This window comes from Coenobita brevimanus, chromosome 12 (assembly GCF_032717465.1).
Source record: "Coenobita brevimanus isolate Jiangsu-jjx chromosome 12, ASM3271746v2, whole genome shotgun sequence".
NCBI lineage: Eukaryota > Metazoa > Arthropoda > Malacostraca > Decapoda > Coenobitidae > Coenobita > Coenobita brevimanus.
Window position 1 is genome coordinate 5,267,501 of NC_136965.1, and position 15,000 is coordinate 5,282,500.

Genomic DNA, 15,000 nt, shown 5'->3' on the forward strand with positions numbered 1-15,000 from the left:
CACTACAACTCCCTCCTACATAGACCCACCAACTCCCCAATTGTTTACCCTGCCTCGTACTAGTGTTCTTATCCCTTGACTACCTAAATTCCAATCAGTGTCTTTAAGCGTATCTCATGTACTACTGACGGTCGTAAACTGGCCATGATTGTTCTTACGCTGTCGATAAAAGCCACATAAAATTCCAGACACACTCCACAAAGCATCGATAAAGACACGATCGAGGAAGATGCCTGAGCGAGTCATTTTCATAGACGAGAGTGTCGACGCGGAGATTTTCGTACGTGTTCGCATATTTAACGTACACTTCTAAACACACTCTAACCCCTAGTGTATTATATATTTTTTTACTTATTTATTTATTTAATCATTTTAAGGGGGACTCTGGCTCTAAACGACAGAGGAAGATGTTTGGACTGTATTTCTTCCCCTTCATGGTGGGAATGGCAACGTGGAAGATATCGTACATGTTTGACGTCCTCTTCTACTGTAAACAAATAAGTAATGCCATCAGGAGAAGTAGCCTGGTCACCTACCTCTAAATGTACTGGACAAGGGAAGCTGCTTATCATTCTTTTACACCTCGAAGTGGGAAAATAAAGGGCTGTTCTTTCTTTCTTTCCTGTCTTTTTTTTTTCTTGTCTTTCTTTTACTTTCCAAATCTTCAACTACTTAGATTTCTATTCCTCTTACCGATTCTTCTCTCTCTCTCTCTCTCTCTCTTTATTTTGTCGTCATGCGTGTGTTCTTGCTTCATATTTATGCCATCTTGGAAGCAAAAAGGAAATCCGGTTTAGGTGGGGGAGAAAGAGGAGGAAGCAGAGGAGGAAGCAGAGGAAGAAGAGGAGGAAGCAGAGGAGGAAGAGGGTGAAGCAGAGTAGAAAGAGGAGGAAGCAGAGGAGGAAGCAGAGGAAGAAGAGGAGGAAGCAGAGGAGGAAGAGGAGGAGGCAGAAGAAGAAGAGGAGGAAGCAGAGGAGGAAGATGGTGAAGCAGAGTAGAAAGAGGAGGAAGCAGAGGGGGAAAGGGAGGAAGCAGAGGGGGAAGAGGAGGAGAAAAGAGACGGGAAAGGGATGAGAGAAGACGGAGTTGAGAGGAAAGGGGAAAGGAAGAGCGGGGAGGAAGCAGAGGAGATGGGAGAGAGAGAGAGAGAGAGAGAGAGAGAGAGAGAGAGAGAGAGAGAGAAAGAGGACGGAGAAGAGGATAAGTGAGGAAGAAAATAGGAGAGTAAACAGGAGAAGGATGGTAGAGAGGAGAAAGTGAGAATGAGAAAGAGAGAAGGACGATAGAGAAGAGGAGAACAGAGGAGAAATGGAGGAAGAGTAGGAAAGAAGGAAGAAAGGGGAGGAGGAGGAGGAGGAGGAGGGTGGCGATGATAAAGGAAGGAAGAGGGAGGAAGAAAGAAATGGTACAGGAAGAGAAGAGAAGGGAGGAAAAGGGGGAAGGAAAGAAGAGCGAAGGAGAAGGAGAGAGGAAAGAAGGAGAGAAGGAGGAGAGAGAAGAGGAGAGAGGAGCAAAGAGAGGAGAAAGAGGAAAGAAGAGAGGAAGAAGAGGTGAGAGGGACTGAAGGAAGTGTGTTTGCTTTTAGGCGAGTCATCCAGCTTGCTTATAAGTAGCGGCATAATCTAGCGCCTGTACCTTTATCATTGTGCTTGACTGAGCGGAAAATGAAGGGAGGGAGGGAGGGAGAATTAGGAGGAGGGAGGAAGGGAGGGAGGGAGAATTAGGAGGAGGAGGGAGGAGGGGAAGGAAGTAAGGAGGAGCAAAGAGGGAGAGAGAGTAAAGGAAGGGAGAAATAAAAAGGAAGAAGAGAAAGAAGGAGGGTGAAGGAAGATATTTAGAAGGGAGAGAAGGAAGGAGGAAGGAAAAGAGCATTAGGAGGGAGGGAGAGAGGGGGGAGGAAGGGAGGGAGAGAAGGAAGGAACAAGAGAGACGGAAAGAGGAAGATTGAGAGAATTAGGAGGGAAAGAGAGAATCAGGGCGAAGGAAGATGGATGGAAGGGGGAGAAGGAAAGAGGAAGACAGAGTGAGGGAGAGAAGGAAGGAGGGGGAAGGGAGAAGGAATTAGGAGGGAGGGAGGGAAGGGAGAGAGAACTAAGAGGGAGGGAGAGATGGAGGAGGAGGAAGGGAGAGAAATTCAAGCATCCTGTTGTCCCCCCCCTGTCAGTAAGCCTCTCAAACATCCCCTTTTTGTGAAGATTCCCTAACACCTCTCCCGTAGCGATTTATTCCACATATATCCCTGTAAATATCCTCTTATATTTCACTGATACTGTCAATATTAAAACAAGGTAAAAGTAGCATAGGAGAGAATGTTAAGGTGCAATAAAATAAATCGCTCAGGAAAAGGTGCTACGGTATTTTTTTTATTTTTTTAGGGGGGGGGGATTATCTCAGGGCATCGTTTGGATTTTAGCGCCTGTGATTAATGCTGTAGATACGGGAAATATTTATGCTGAGAGAGGGAGAGGGAGAGAGAGAGAGAGAGAGAGAGAGAGAGAGAGAGAGGGAGAGAGAGTGAGAGTCATAGGAGCCTGAAAGTTAATGTATTTTTTGGACTTTTTCATTTTTTTTTATATATATTTTTTTCAGCATAGTAAGAATGTGTTTATTGTGGTTATACAGACGTGTCAATCCCACAAAGATCATTTTAGTATCTAGAGGGAGTAATGTAGTATGGGTAGGAAGCATACTAACACCTCTTCTTTACCGATTTATTCCTGATTCTTCCCCGTTACTACAACATTCTTGTGTGTAGTTCATGCAATCTAGTATGGTTAGGAAGCTTGCTAACACCTCTTCCTTACCGATTTATTCCTGATTCTGCTCCGTTACTATATTCTTGTGTGTTACTCATGCAATCTAGTAATGTTAGGAAGCTTGCTAACACCTCTTCCTTACCGATTTATTCCTGATTCTGCTCCTTCACTATATTCTTGTGTGTTATGTTTAGGAAGCTTACTAACACCTCTTCCTTGCCGATTTATTCTTGATTTTGCTCCCTTACTATATTCCTGTGTTATTCATGCCATTTATGTCGATACTAAAAAGACGTAAGTAGGATACCAGGGGATATTAATGAGCTGACTAATTACACTTTTTCCGAACATTATAATACAGATCCTATGTAAACTGACTACGGAGACAGACAGAGAGACAGAGAGACAGGCAGACAGATGATTTTTACAACGATCTGTCATTTCTGTCGAGGTGTGAGAGACTTCAAGAGGACAGTTGGTAATGATCCAAAGAAGTCCTCGAATTTCTCCCATAAGATCCTATAGAGAGATCTCGAGAGGACAGTAAGTAGTGATCCTGTGGTGTTAATTACTGTATGTGGAATATTTGCCATTAGACCTGTACATAAATCTCAAGAGGGCAGTAAGTAATAATCCTCTTGAATTCCTTTGAGAGAGAGAGACAGACAGACAGAGAGAGAAAGAGAGAGAGAGAGAGAGAGAGAGAGGGAGGGAGGGAGAGAGAGGACGAAAGAAATAAGTTACGGTATGTAGATCTTTTTCTTTTACAAATTTCAGTAGCTAATAAAACTGAGAGGCAGGTATGAAAGGAAAAGAGAAAAAATTAACATAAAAAAAACGGTAGTATTAATATATATACAAAAAATAAGCTAGTATGCCTCATCTTATGACTCATATTAAACCGGGGGCCGTGAGAATAGTTCCGATCTTCAGATACGAATATTTTCAATCCGATTTTAACCAGTGACTAAATAAATGGTTTTCAGAAGATATTAAAGATCATGAAGCCTCCTGTACCCTCGAGAATAACGCCCTTGTAGGTGGAGTAGAGAGGGGTGTGAGTTGGGGGAAGGGCGGCGAAATGGCAGGGGACAGGGCGACATGGAGGAGATTTATTTGTGGCCACCCCTTACGGGATTAAGTGTGGCTGTAGATAGATAGATAAGATAAATAGATAGATAGATAAATAAATAGATAGATAGATAGATAGATAAAACATGTGTATCTAATGAAGACAGTGGTAAATGCAGAATGTAGTATAATTTTCCTGACAATAATAGGCTAATAACTAGTACTAATAGGGCTCTAATCATCTATAATTACACCCCAGCTCTGACATCCTATTTAGCATGTCAACCCGCTTACCCAAAACCGGTTCTTAAGGGGGGGGGTAGTGTCTATAATCCCCTCAATTTAAGGTAACAGGCCCTATAACTTTATCTTCTATCTATCTATTGCCAGACGCCTTAATCCGTAATGGGTGGCCACAAACAAATCGCCCCCACGTCACCCTCTAGCCATGTCACTGCCCTGCTCCCAATTCACACACCTCTCTCTCTCTCATATGCCTCCCCACTCCATCCCTCCATCTCATCCTTGGCCTTTCCCTCCTCCTCTCTCCCCCTCCACCTCACTCACATACACTCTCCTCGTCAGTCTCACACTCCATCCTCTCCACATTATGAGATCTTAATTATACTTTCTAGTGGTCATTTTTCTCCTTAATTACCTCGAGATTTTGTCCATGGAGTCATTAGTGAAGTAATTAGATGGACATATTTTTAGTGACGTTTCTCTCTCTCTCTCTCTCTCTCTCTCTATCTATCTATCTATCTATCTATCTATCTCTATCTCTATCTATCTATCTATCTCTCTCTCTCTCTCTCTCTCTCTCTCTCTCTCTCTCTCTCTCCACTGTTTGTGAAAATAAACATTATTATTATTATTATTATTTTTATTATTATTATTATTATTATTATTATTATTATTATTATTATTATTACTCTGTCTCTGTCTATCTGTCCGTCTGTCTGTCTGTCTGTCTGTCTGTCTCTCTCTCTCTCTCTCTCTCTCTCTCTCTCTCTCTCTCTCTCTCTCTCCAATTAAACCCTCCAATCAATACACAACCCCTGCCAGATTTACCTCCTCACATTGCATATTTATAAATGAGAAAAGAAAAATAAGTCGCTAATGGGAGTTTGTTACGCAGTGAAACGATCGCTTGGCTAGTTTCTCTCGTATGTACATCTGATGACTTGTAAATCAGTGTGTGTGTGTGTGTGTGTGTGTGTGTGTGTGTGTGTGTGTGTGTGTAGTAGGGATATGTGATGATTGGCTTATTAAGTGAATGTGTGTGTGTGTGTGTGTGTGTGTGTGTGTGTGTGTGTGTGTGTGTGTGTGTATGCGTGCGTGTGTGTGCGTGTGTGTGTGTGTGTGTTCCCCGTCTCTTTCTTAGTAGTAGTAGTAGTTGTTGTTGTTGTTGTTGTTGCTGTAGCAGTAGTAGTAGTTGCAACATTAGGCTTATCTGAAATGTGAACCCAGTGGACTGCAGTCTTAATCTAACCCTTTCCTGCAGTCCACCATCATCCTTTCAGGGGGATAGGTAGAAAACTGGGCGACGTTTGCATACCGGGCAATGAAACCACCTAGCTATATCAGTGCCACCACGTGAAGGCAGCCTCATCTGTTTCTCTGTGTATTTCTGTCTATTGCCAGACGCCATAATCCTGTGAGGGGTGGCCGTTTGTCTTTGAGGTAGTTGTTTTACAGGGAGGGGCACTAACCCTCCGCCAACCCACTTGCTGACATGTAGGAAGCTCTTATGGGTTGGTTATATGGTTACCACCCAGCGTTGTAAATGGTTTCCTAGCTTACAGGAAACCATTAGCCTTGTCACTCAATGTAAAGCCACCTGAAAAGGAAAGAATAGTAATAAAAAGTGACAGGAAAGTTGGGAGAAATAGGAAGAGAGGAGGGCAGACGCAGAAAATGAATGAGATAGGGAAAGGAAGAAATAGGCAGCACCACATCAAGTGAGTGGATGATGATGTACTATTTCTGTCGTCTATTCATAAACATTTTCTTTATCTTAAGTTGTGTTTCAGTGTGTTTGGCATTGTGGATGGTATTTAAATGTTTTACTTAGTTTAAGAGGTGTTTGAGAATGTTTGTAATTTTATAGTCAGCTTCCAAACACTACACAGCCGAGAGAGAGAGAGAGAGAGAGAGAGAGAGAGAGAGAGAGAGAGAGAGAGAGAGAGAGAGAGAGAGAGAGAGAATGTGAAGGATGATATTCGTTCCGTATTCACGTATGAGATGGATTGATAGATAGATAGATAGATAGATAGACAGATTGATAGATAGCTAGGTAGACAGATAGATAGATAGGTAGATAGACTGATTAATTGATAGATGGATAGATAAATTAATTGACTGATGATAAATAGACGGATGGTAGATAGAAAGATGGATAGATTAATAGATAGATAGATAGATATAACTAAGTAAAGTGAATTAGTATCATATGGTAGGGGAGGAAGAGAGGGAGGAAGAGAGAAAAAATAATACCTAGATGGCTCAGTAAGACGGGGTAAGAGTATATGAAAGAAAATGGGGTTGGCCGTAATGAAGGGGGACTAAGATGGACTGAATTATTGTCTGTGAGTTAGGATAAATTTGGAAATATCTTGGGGGAAATGGAATGAAGGATAAGGCTGGATAGTTTTTTTAATGGATGGAAGAAGGAACCAAAGGCCAGGGGAATAAAAACACAGAGATAGAAGCGCATAACCTCTCTTCTTCAATCCTTTTGTGGTGGTAATAAGGGGCAAAACTCTACGGTAAATGCTCGTATTATTTCAAAACACACCCCACTTCGCATCTCTGCCCTTCATTCCTGTGTGTTGCGGGGACGGCTCAGTCTGCTGGTGTGGTGAGAGGAGACATTTTAACTGGTTTATGAAATAATGAATCAGCGGTTCAATTAAAGGACGTAATGAAATAGAGGCTAGAATGATTGAAAAGCTTAATGGGAAGTAGGTAATGATGCAGGGTAGACATTGGTAACGCCTAATTAGCTGTACCCGCAACACACTACCACTGGGATGCATAATGTACCATCCTGTAGTATTAAATTTTCTCCTCTACAGATGGGTGTGTGGGTGTGGGCGTGGACGTGGGTGTGCGTGTGGGTGTGGGCATGTGGGAGCCAGGCCACGTCCCCCATCCGCATCTCCGTCTATGGGTACGCAGACCCTGATGGCTTCGGACGCAAGGAGTCGCCCACCATCCACATCACCAGACCCAGACGCAACGCAACCTTCGTGGCATCGGTAATACCCTTGTTGTTCTTGCTGTTGTGGCCCCAGACTCATGTAGACAGGAACTCCATGGACTGTAGTCTTAACTTGCCCTTTTCCTTAAACTCCACCACTCTCCTTTCTGGGGATAGGGAGGGACTTGAGGGAAGTTTGTATAAAAGGCAAGCGAACCCAATTTAACGGGACCACAATGCAAACACCTTCTTCCCCAGCTCCTACCGACACACAAGCATATCTTTTTCATTAATTAGACTGCTACTACATGGTTTTATTATTACTGTTGTTTTGTAGGGACCTGATGCTGTGAAGGGGTTAATGAAGACCATAACCAGTATTCTTCTTGGCTAATGGAGCTCCTTAACAACTCTTCCTAAGTGATTTATTTTGCTTATTACACCTCACTGCTCTATTCTGTGTTATAGGAACCCTTCAAACATCGTCACACACTGCATAAATGACGTACAAAGCGATATTAACCAGCCACATCCAAAAATAAATCGCTAAGGAAGAAGTGTTAGAGAGTTTTCTTACCCAACGAGAATACGAACCTATGTCTAAATCCTCTAGTTCAAAAAATCGCCCCAAAGCTGAGGGAAACCGTCTGTTGATAGTCAAAAATATGAAACACACTGCTGGAGTGAAATGAGTAGCCTTTCCCATCATGTTCCCCCGTCAGAGCGCCGAAATCATAGACGCGATGAAAATGAGCACCGTGGAAGACGCAGGCGAGGGTGAGGGTGAAGGTGAGGGTGAGGGTGAGGGTGAAGGTGAGGGCGAGGCTGAGGGTGAGGGTGAAGTCAGCGGAAGATCCAGGGTGGCAGTGAACAGAATGGGCAGACCCTCTCGTGTGGTTAGGAGGAAGCTGAGACCAGTGGGACGGAGGCGCTCAAACGAGGTAAGACCGAAGAAAGGACAGGTGTAGGTTCGTAGCACTGTTTCCTTGGCGATTTTGTCTATCAGGTATAAGAGATTCCTTAGCACAGTTCCCTTTTCGATTTATTTTGCATGAACTGTGATAAATATGTGATAATGGCGAGGACTGAAATCGAGACGGCTGACGAGGAGGCTGTCAAAGGGGTAAGATTATTATATTCTTTGTTCACCTGTTAAGTGAGAGAGAGAGAGAGAGAGAGATGCAAAACGTGGCGCAAGAGTATGGGTCTATTTCTGGGAGGCTTTGAAGATTCCGCAACACTTTTTTCTGAGCGATTTATTCGACTTAGTTCGCCTCAGCACCCTCTTGTATGTTCCTGATGCAAGCTGTATCGATTCTGCAGCATTATAAATAGGGTGCAAAGAGAATGTTAACATGCAATAAGCAAAATAAATCGCCAAGGAAGAGGTGTTACGGACCTCCTATACGACAGAGAATATCCCTTTTATTTTGTCTATTAAAAAAAAAAAAAAAGTTTGTTGACTCCTTCTTCATGTTCTGTCTTTCGTGAGAGAGAGAGAGAGAGAGAGAGAGAGAGAGAGAGAGAGAGAATTTGTTCTTGGGATCCTGTCCGCGATACCAACAACAACAACAACAATAATAATAATAATAATAATAATAATAATAATAATAATAACAATAATAATAATAATAAAAATGATAATAATAATAATAATAATAATAATAATAATAATAATAATAATAATAATAATGACACTAATAATAATAATACTTTCATTTCTATATGTCTTAGCCTCTTCAATCCAGTGACTTATTTATTTATTTATTTATTTACTTATTTTGTTTTGTTGTCCGATTTCCAGACGATTTTGCTCAGTTTGGGATAATTTCTTCGACCTAGAGGGGTTTGTGGCAGCCTCATCACACCCTCTATTAATAGTACCCATCGAGCTAAGGAAAATAGTCGTGTGTGTGTGTGTGTGTGTGTGTGTGTGTGTGTGTAAGTGAAAAATAAAAAATAATTAAAAATAAGGACAATATAAATAAAATCGTCTCGTAGCAGAAAGAATAACAAATAAATGGTAGATAAAAAATAAATAATATAAATCATCTTGTACTTGCAAAAATAAAAATAATAAAGGAATAAATAAATAAATAAATCGTCCTGTAACTAGAAAAATAAAAACAATAAAAAGAATTAAATCTTCTTCTATATGCAAAAAAATAAAGAAATAAAAAACGTATATTACATATTCTACCTCGAATAAATAAATAAATAAATAAGTAAATAAATAAATAAATAAATGAAAATAAATAAATACGTAAATAAATAACTAAATAAAGAAGTAAATAAATAAATAAGTAAATCAATGAATAAGTAAGTAAATAAATGAATAAATAAATAAGTAAATAAAAAATAAATAAGTAAATAAATAAATAAGCAAATAAATTAGTAAATAAATTAGAAAATAATTGAATTAATATGTAAATAAATGAATAAATAAGTAAATAAATAAATACGTAAATAAATAAGTAAATAAATAAAAAAATACATAAATAAATTAATAAATAAATGAATAAATAAATAATTAAGTAAATAAATGAATAAATAAGTAAATAAATAAATAAATAAATGAATGAATGAGTAGATACATTAATAAAATAAATAAATAGATAAATAAATGAATAAATAAATAAATAAATGAATAAATATATCGTAGCTTCATAAAAACGTCACACGAATGAAAGGGTTAAAAGGAACATTTATTCGTACTTGGGTCTCTGTTTACTTCAGGAAAACGTTTACTCTCTTGAAGGAAACGTTTTTGTGTACTTCTGCCTCTGTCTATAGATTTTTCCATATTTCCCTTAAACCCCTTTTGCATGGGAACTATTTTATTTTATTTCATTTTATTTTATTCTATTTCATTTTTATTCTATTTTATCTGGGCTAAAACGTAACGCATTCCACTTCCTATTTATCCACGACTTTCAGACAGGGTAAGTCGCTGATACTATTGGTGACCTTACCTAACCTAACCTAATGTCATCTAATTTAGTCTGATCTAACCAAATCTAATCTAGTGTAACATATCCTAACTTCACCTGACCCAACCTAACCTAACCTAGCCTAACCTAACCCAACCTAACCTAACCTACCCTAAGCTAACCTAACCCAACCTAAACCAACCTAACCCAGCCTAAACCAACCAACCTAACCTAACCTAACCCAGCCTAAGCCAACCTAACCTAACCTAACCCATCCTAACCTAATATAACCTAACCTAGCCTAACCTAACCCAGCCTAACCTAACCTAACCTAACCCAGCCTAACTTAACCTAACCTAACCCAACCTAACCTAACCTAACCCAACCTAACCTAACCTAACCCAGCCTAACCTAACCTAACCTAACCCAACCTAACCTAACCTAACCTAGCCTAACCTAACCTAACCTAACCCAGCCTAACCTAACCTAACCTAACCTAACCTAACCCAGCCTAACCCAACCTAACCTAACCCAGCCTAACCCAACCTAACCTAACCCAGCCTAACCTAACCCAGCCTAACCTAGCCTAACCTAACCTAACCTAACCTAACCTAACCCAGCCTAACCTAACCTAACCTAACCCAGCCTAACCTAACCCAGCCTAACCTAACCTAACCTAACCTAACCCAGCCTAACCTAACCCAGCCTAACCTAACCCAGCCTAACCTAACCCAGCCTAACCTAGCCTAACCTAACCTAACCTAACCTAACCTAACCCAGCCTAACCTAACCTAACCCAGCCTAACCTAACCTAACCCAGCCTAACCTAACCTAACCTAACCTAACCCAGCCTAACCTAACCCAGCCTAACCTAACCCAGCCTAACCTAACCTAACCTAACCTAACCCAGCCTAACCTAACCTAACCTAACCCAGCCTAACCTAACCCAGCCTAACCTAACCTAACCTAACCTAACCTAACCTAACCCAGCCTAACCTAACCCAGCCTAACCTAACCCAGCCTAACCTAACCTAACCTAACCTAACCTAACCTAACTAAAGCCACTGTAATAATACTCATAACCTTCAGCCAGAGGAAGCCACAGACACTGCCGGTGGTCGCGCTGGTCTGCCCCCCGGAGTCCGTCCCCCATCGCCCCCTCCCGCGTTCCTCCCGCCCTCTGTTGGCCTCCCACCAGGTATTAACACGCCTGCACCGCCCATACGCCCGCCCGCACCGCCCACACCTGTACCGCCCATCCTCCCACCTGCCACGCCCCCGTCCTCTCTCCCAGGTATGGCTGCCAGTTTTCACATTATCAATATCCATCACAGGGTTGTATTCCAGATGACTTAACACCTCTTCCGTGGCGATTTATTTTGCATATTAAGTTCAAAAATATCTAGGAAGTCGCCAAAAATAAGCCAAATTTTTCTAAACCATTAAAAAAAAAATCCGGAAAAAATGGAAATAAATATCTCTAAGTCTAGCTATGAAGGATCTAAGTAATTCTAGGTTTTGAAATATTATTAACATATGCGTAATACTCCCAGGTAGCAGTTTTGGTCCGCCTGCTGTGCCTCCTCCCATCAGCGCACCCGCCCCCCCTCCCGGAGCTGACCAGGCACAGGTTACAGGTACGTACACACGGGTTACAGGTACGTACACACAGGTTACAGGTACGTACACACAGGTTACAGGTACGTACACACAGGTTACAGGTATACACACATGTTACAGGTACGTACACACAGGTTACAGGTACGTACACAGGTTACAGGTACGTACACATAGGTTACAGGAACGTACACATAGGTTAAGGTATGTACACATAGGTTACAGGTACGTACACATAGGTTACATGTACGTACACACAGGTTACAGGTACGTACACATAGGTTACAGGTACGTACACACAGGTTACAGGTACGCACACACATACACAGGTTACAGGTACATATACACAGGTTACAAATACGTACACATAGGATACAGGTACTTACACATAGGTTACAGGTACATACACACAGGTTAAAGGTACGTACACACAGGTTACAGGTACGTACACATAGGTTACAGGTACGTACACACAGGTTACAGGTACGTACACACAGACACAGGTTACAGGTACGTACACTCAGACATAGGTAACAGGTATATACACATAAGTTATAGGTATTTACACACAGGTTACAAGTACGTACACATAAGCTGAAGGTACGTACACACAGGTCACAGGTAGGTACACACAAGTTGAAGATACGTACACACAGGTTACAGGTAGGTACACACAGGTTGAAGGTACGTACACACAGGTCATAGGTACGTACACACAGGTTACAAGTACGTACACACAGATTACAGGTACGTACACATAAGCTGAAGGTACGTACACATAGGTTACAGGTACGTACACATAGGTTACAGGTACGTACACACAGGTCACAGGTATGTACACAAGTCACAGGTAGGTACACACAAGCTTAAGGTACGTACACACAGGTCACAGGTAGGTACACACAGGTCACAGGTAGGTACACACAAATTACAGGTAAAGTTCCCGCCAAATCGAACGAGAACACCAATTTCAAAAATGAGATAATTGAGTTATCGAATTGGTAAAGGTGACGTGTTGTCATGGATCTCTACCCAGTGCAGTGTGATCTATACTATTTTTTATTTTTTATTTTTCTTTCTTTTTTTTATTGAGGCGAAGATGCAATTGACACGTTGGTAATGATTGGCTGAATGCAACATGTCCGAATAACATTTACTAACCCAAATTTCCCCCTCAGATCTATGGTGTCAATAATGCTAACAGGTAAGGAGATTATGAAGTTATGTTGCACTCAGCCAGCCTTCATCAACCTGTCAAGTGTATCTTCGCCTCAATTAAAAAGAAAAAATAATCATGAGTGTAGTGTGTCGTCTCTTACAGAATCATTTAACTTGCTATGTATCTTTGCCTGCCATTATGAAACTGTATAATCTATGTAACAGGATATGGAACAGGTTACAAAATTACAAACATAACCAGTACTCCTTTCAGTTGGTGTTTCCTTTGTAGTTTGAAATGTGATATTAAGGGGTGAATTATTTAAGTCCTGCCTCTTTTGCACTCCTTTACGTGGCCCTCTATTATAGTATTTGTTGATGCCAGATTGGTAGGCTAGACCAGACAAACACCAGACGGTTTTGTTGACCTGAGAATTAACCTCTTCATGGCAGGTAGTAAGTGCATGGCGTAAAACAGGGTCTTCATTTTCAGAGATTAAATGCATGGACACAGGCAGTACCAGCTCCTTCATGGCCGTGCTGTCGCTTCCCCTGGGTTACAACGCTATACCTGTATTTGAGGACCGACCCTCCGTAGACCCGACCATCAACACGGCCTGTCGTATGATTCCCACCCAGCTCACCAATGACATGTTCCAGCTCATTGTGTCAGATCTGGACCGCTGTGGTGTCAGGAAGTGTCGCCAGCCCAATGGAGAGGTGAGGCAAGTGTGGTGCATTGTGGCTTCAGAAGGGAGAAGTGTGTTTGGCAGTCTAGGGGAGAGGTGAGGCAAGTGTGGTGCATTGTGACTTCAAAAGGGAGAAGTGTGTTGGCAGTCTAGGGGAGAGGTGAGGCAAGTGTGGTGCAGTGTGACTTGAGAATGGAGAAGTGTGTTGGTGGTCTAGGGTAGAGGTGAGAAAAGTATATTGAACTGTGCTTTGGTAGTTAATGGAGAGGTGGTAAAAAAGGTATAATGAAATGTGGTCTGGGAATGCAAAATGTGTTAACAGATTCATGGAGAGGTGAGAAAAGTGAAGTGAGGTGTGGTTTTGGAATGGAGAAATGTGCTTTTGTCCTAGTGAAGTGAGAAAAGTGGCATGAAGTATGATGGAGTGGAATGTGTTGTCAGTCTGTTGGAAAAATGAGGTACTGAAAGGGAATATAAAGAGTTTAGGAAATGTTTTACCCTATTGGAGAGGTGAGTAAAATGTCAGGAAATGTCAGGCCAGTGAGAAATCTCGGACTGTGTTAGGAAGAATCGACAGCCGGATGGAGAGGAGTGCCCAGTGGGAGGACAAGTGGTCTGAGAGCGAAAAAAATATTGCCAGGATGGAGAGACGAGGACGGTGTCAGAAAGTGTGGTCAGGTTTAATTAAGAGGTGAGAACAGCGTCAAGATTCATGTATCAGTAACTTTGCCTAGGGCGTTCTGACCACTAGGGTACCAAGCCACACATTTTTTGTTTATCTATTTATTTATTTAGTTATTGAGAAGAGTGCTATAATTAATCATCCTTGTCCCAGGTGTGGATGTGCCTGCAGCTGCGGTTCCCCCTGGTAAATGGACTGAAGCTGCCCGAAGATGCTATCATCCAGATCCGGTGCCGGCCGCAGGACAAGACGGCCCAAGACACACACGTGCTCAGGGTAGCCACTGCAAAGTACGCCGCCAAAGAGGCAATGTAGGCACCAACACTCCCATATTCACCTACCCTCCTCCCCTGTCCTCTCTCAGACCTACTCACGCACCAGGGCAAGAGGCTAGTGATCTGCTGGCCCATACTTTTAACCCTTCACCAGGACCACTCACCCACGCACGACTCTTGGGACTAACTGCATGGTCGTAGCTGTTTTGTGTTAGACCTGGGGTCGTAATCTTGTTGACAGAGATCTCGTAGCACCTCTGCCTTAGCGATTTGTATTTCACGGTACACATTATTCTCTCGTGGGTACAGGAGATGGGTGCCTTCACGTGGTTACACTGATTTAACTGGACTTTCTTTCTGATGCCCTAAAGGAGGATCGTGAACTGCAGGAGAAGGGCAGCTTTAGTCCTCAGTCTTTTATGTTTACGTCCAGATGAGCCTGGGGCCACAGCAACAATAAAAACATCTCTAATATAATTTTTTCTCTTCTCGCCATAATAGTATCAATAGCGTATCCGAGTAAGCGAACACATAATCGCTAAGGAAGATGTGTTACTAAATTTCTTAAGCCAGCGAGAACACAAGCCTTAGACTGGATTACTGGATGGTTAGTTTGATAG

The 15,000-nt window shown here is 41.8% G+C and overlaps 1 protein-coding gene across 1 annotated transcript in view; it reads left to right on the top strand.

The window, feature by feature from the left end:
• The first annotated feature begins 6,904 nt into the window (after nt 1–6,904).
• LOC145413803 (uncharacterized) overlaps nt 6,905–15,000 on the top strand; it is a 16,005-nt gene continuing 7,909 nt past the window's right edge. The window contains 5 exon segments of the mRNA XM_080283465.1: nt 6,905–7,087; nt 11,049–11,253; nt 11,513–11,596; nt 13,228–13,454; nt 14,259–14,416. Coding sequence (XP_080139591.1) covers nt 6,905–7,087; nt 11,049–11,253; nt 11,513–11,596; nt 13,228–13,454; nt 14,259–14,416 — 857 coding nt within the window.